The following is a 5,090-nucleotide window of genomic DNA, read 5'->3' on the forward strand; positions in this document are numbered from 1 at the left end:
GCAATTGACGTTGTATAAGCTCCTAATCATTAGCATAACTATATAGGAATGAATAGTAATTATTTTAACTATTGCTTAATGTGAAATCAACGCCAAGCTCCTTCCAGCTCTAAATTCACACACAAATGTGTAAAACATTTAGAATAATACTTGTGAAATTCACTACCAATTTTGCAATTTATAACTGTAATTATGTACTTCTGTGATATTGATAATAACTTTTTAATTATTAATACTACGGTAGGCTGATTTCATTTTTAATACTACATATATTAGATATCGTTTAAGGTAGTAGTTTTGGCGGCCAAGACGCTGAACATCTCGTAAAGGTATGTACAAAAAACTATATATATATATATATTATAATATTATATTAGTAATTCATAATAATATGTAGGTACAGGTATTAATTTATTATTAGTAGTAGTATAATAAAGTTGAATTATTTTTTTCCGAAAACATCACATTCATTTTATTAGGAATTATAATAATAGTATGTATCTATTTATAATTAAAATCATGGATATATTATATAAGAAGATATAATATTGTATTATACAATTTAATTTATATTTATCTTAATATGATTAAACGAAACAATTCATTCGTAGTTCTATTATTTCATGTAAATTGTATCGGTTGAGAAAATTTTAAAATAGATTGATAAAACGCCTTGTAATCTGTTAATGCAGTTTTTGCAATACAAAAGTCATCGGGTAATGGACAAAATTTGTTTCCTTTAACTGTAAAAAAATTGATATTAGATTTATTGATTGCGTGTTCATTCGAATGCTCTTCTACAAATGCATTGAAAACTAGATTTTTATTTGTATATTATATTAAGAAATGTTTAGCCCACAAAGCTGAAATCAGGCAAACATTTATTCAACACAATACCCATTTAATTGTAATTATTTTTACTATGAAAATATTAGAATTTTCTTCTAATTTAGGTAAACTATAAAATATTTTTTAAAACTACCCGGATTTGATATATGTAACCAATACTTTTTACAGTGACAAAAAAACTATTTCAACATAAATTTAAAACATATAAAAATATAAAATGCCTAACACATTTATACACTCTGTTTATACTTACCACTTTCTTTGAGAAAATTAGTGAATTCTATTGTAAGATCTATAAAAATAAAATATATTGCGACTTTTTCCTATTGTTTTTGTTATAACTAAATCATATAAGTAAGTTCCTAACGCTAACTATGTTGGTTAAAATGATAAATATTTAATAAATCGATCAAATTGTTCATCGGATAAGAAGTGTTGATTGACTCTCTGCATTAAATTTAGTGATAATGAAGAGCGCTTATCTTACATATTACATGATAATATGTTGCTGTACGATATATATAATAACTCTTTTAGTAATCAAATATTAATAAAATTGAAAATAAAAAAATAAATATGATAAATAAATTTGTTTCTATAGTTTAACAAAAAACTATAAACAATTGTATTTAAAACCTTACAGGTGACTCATTTTTTTCCGTCTTAACTTGAAAGGACCCTGGCAAATTAATTAGTGCCAGTGAATTTACCTAGTCTAAACTTTATAGGGCATGGGACTATTATACTTCTCACCAAAAAAATATAAAACCCTGATTTCAATAAATCGTTGGTATATTGCGCTACGGTAAAATATACCAATATATCAATAAATGCAGAAAATTTTGTATTTTATGTATGTATTGCGTAAGTTTATTTTACATTACCCATTGACATAAAAATATAAAATTCAAACTTCCGTATCATTATTTCAATATTATTAGGTTATTCATTGAGTCAAATATGAATAATAATATCAAATGTTTTAATATTAAAACGATTATTTTTTTTATATAATTAAAAATTATAGAATATGAACATTGTTGCTTGTATATTATATTCTTAATATGAATCAAAATATTGGATAATTTGATTTATTTTGAGTTGTCAGGTTATTTTATAAAATAAATACATACTTTTCAAAACTTCATCTAAAAAAAAAAATAATAATGATAATAATGATTATTTTATGATAATGTAATATTATGGGTCTACTGTTAATAGCATCAATTCATTTTAGAACGTAAATTGATTGTTTTTTATAATTTAAGAAACCTGCAGAGTAAATATTTTATAGAAGATGTATTGGTCTAGGTATATGGACTATGGTAGTAATCGTCATCCCCAGTAATGGGTAACGGCTTGTTAACTAATCGGATTCATAGCTCAGCCTTAGCCTATAAAGCTTCTCATCATACTCAGCGGATACGTAAAAATTTGATCATCATTATTTCATTAGTTATGTGACGCAATAATCATATAAATTTGTAAAATACTATCATAGCACCCTCTATGTTACAATGTTTATATTGTTATATATCAATATCATTCAAGTGATGAGGTTGTGTTGCTACGTGTAATTTATTATTTGAGATTATTTGCTTTCTATCTTATTGTTAAATGCTAACTATAAATTATTATTTATTAAACTCTATTAAGAATTACAATGTATAAAACTGTTGGTTATAATATAACCTGTAATTTAATTATTCTTTCAGCCTTCTTTGTGTTTATTTATATTATTATAAACTTTGTATCATTATGTATTTATGTATATTCTATGATTCTTTCAGAATGATAAAATCAATTCATGAATTATTTAAAAACCCATATTGAAAATTTAATTACAAAATTAAAAAATATAATTTACACTTACTAATTTGGTCTAAAAATAAAAAAATAAACATTATATTTATTATTATACCTAATTATTGTCTTTCTTCAAAATATGTCAAAAGATTTCACACCAATCTAACGATGGAAGTCAAGCGTTCGCGTGAATGTTGACATGTTTTTTTAAATTTAATATAATCCATAAGGTTATTCATAACATAAGTTAATGCAGATATTAAATAAAAATGGAAAATAGTTATTGATGTTATATTTTCACTATCAATCGCAACAAATTAGAAGATACACAATGATGACCATTATAACTGATAAGTAAGATGAGTACTCGCAAATGACTTAGGGATTTGTAATTGTTTTTAGCAAAAATGAGTACATCTATTATACAACTTAAATACAATAATAAATAATCAATATATTACGATATAAAGGTTTACAATATACATATCCTTAGGAGTACAGGCTGACGACCTTGTCCATTCAGATTCTTATTTTATACAATACATATAAAATAGTTAATCGTCATGGCATTTAAAATATAAATTAATACATTTTATATGCATCCAGTTTAATATATTAACAGTGTAAGGTTGTCGTCAGGGTGTGGACTAGATCGGCGGTACGACGATAGATTTCCGGGTGGCCTGGATTGATACCCAATGTTATGGACAGGCGACCAGCAATAAAAAATTAATTTTTTATTTAATTCTCCCTAGTACAGTCCTCAAAAATTACTCAACACTGAAATGTAGTCTTAATCTGCTCATGGTTGTCACTATATTCTAACGCGTAAATATAGCACTGGACAAGTGTGATCACACAGCCTCGTGTGCAATTTTCTTGAACTAAAACGTGTGTCTATACATCTCTGCCTGTTATTAGTTTTGTTAAAAAACGATGCGTAAATTACTTCCTAATTTCATTACCTGGTTTACCAACATAACGCAAACGTTAAACTCCGCTACCTATGTACTGATTATGAAACAATTTATAACTACAAACTTTACTTTAATTACTTATTGTTAAACGTGGTAAATCCATCAGTATGAAAAATAATTCATATTCAGCGAATAGTGTTTTTTTTTTTAAATATAGTATATTTATGAGTAAAATTCGATGAAATGTTGTAGTTAAATTTACAGTTAATGAATACGAAAAATTTTATCAGGAAATCCATAATTCCTTAATAGAAAAATTTGTAAGAATAACGACTATAAGACTAATTATTTTACAAAATAAAAGTGATTACGTACCCATGTTTACTGAAATAAAAAAAAAAATCTCTAGTTATTAATATAATAAAATATTCATACCATTGTTCTACTATAAGATCATGAATTTGTTAATAATATCAATATTACAGTCTTAAACTATATTATACACGTGTAATATTCATCATATTATATATTATATATAGATAGTTGGTATAAAATAAAATAATTATTAAAAATAAAAAAGGGTTTACCTTTTTTCCCTGGAAATAAAATTCCCAGTAGTTATTCATAAGTACAATTATAATACATTTGTAATATATTGTTATGATTAAAGATCAAATCTTGTGATTTATTCGAAAAGTTCTCAATACATAAACATAATGTTCAGTAGGACACCAACTTTTAAATTGAATAGTTTTTGGTAGAAATATAAAACCTATCAAATTATTTATAATACTTTTTTTGCGACTTTGGAATATACAAGTTATTAAGATAAATAACTTCTTAACTCACTAAAAAATAAATTATAATATGTTTAGGAAAATATTTGCACTTATCAAACCACACTGAAAATGTTATGGAAATCTCAATGAAAAACCAAGTCGGGAAAATATAATTACACCTACACTGCACAGTGTAGCTCACCTAATCACTATGTATTTGGGAAAAGTAACACTTGCCAATAATGTATAGCTTGTATAACGTCTAGACTCTAAAGAGTGTTCCAGAATTAAAAATTGTATATTCTATGATTATCAATTGATTAAACAACAATTTTTAGAAAAAAAAGTGTTAATGTAAATTCACTAAGAATGTTTCATACAAAAATAAATCATGTATAGTAATTAAACAAAAATATTTCTTACGGTACGATTTCACTGGAAAATAATAATTAAAATTCTATTATCATTATTATTATCAATATTTTAATAACCATATTATATGTCAACAATTAATATTCAATCGAACGTCCAAGAAGAAACAAATATGCGTCCAAATATTAATACAGTATTGTTTTAATTTGCGTATTTTAATCAATATGATGTATTCGTTATGACAGCATGATAATAAACTGATAAAAAAATCAATTATGTATACCAATATTGTTGAAGTACACAGATATACAGAAGTTAAAGGTAAATAATAATAAAATCGGATATATATTATATAATAATAAGTATA

General features: G+C 24.5%; 1 protein-coding gene across 1 annotated transcript in view; it reads right to left on the reverse strand.

Annotated features, from left to right (window-relative positions):
• Positions 1–354: 354 nt before the first annotated feature.
• LOC100302370 (uncharacterized) overlaps positions 355–5,090 on the reverse strand; it is a gene marked incomplete in the record, with an annotated part of 74,783 nt that continues 70,047 nt past the window's right edge. Inside the window, 7 exon segments of the mRNA NM_001162871.1 lie at positions 355–743; positions 1,103–1,141; positions 1,983–1,997; positions 2,723–2,731; positions 3,948–3,956; positions 4,160–4,168; positions 4,775–4,786. Of these exon segments, the coding sequence (NP_001156343.1) occupies positions 622–743; positions 1,103–1,141; positions 1,983–1,997; positions 2,723–2,731; positions 3,948–3,956; positions 4,160–4,168; positions 4,775–4,786 (215 nt within the window).

The sequence above is a fragment of the Acyrthosiphon pisum genome, chromosome X, assembly GCF_005508785.2.
Source record: "Acyrthosiphon pisum isolate AL4f chromosome X, pea_aphid_22Mar2018_4r6ur, whole genome shotgun sequence".
In the NCBI taxonomy this organism is placed as follows: Eukaryota; Metazoa; Arthropoda; class Insecta; order Hemiptera; family Aphididae; genus Acyrthosiphon; species Acyrthosiphon pisum.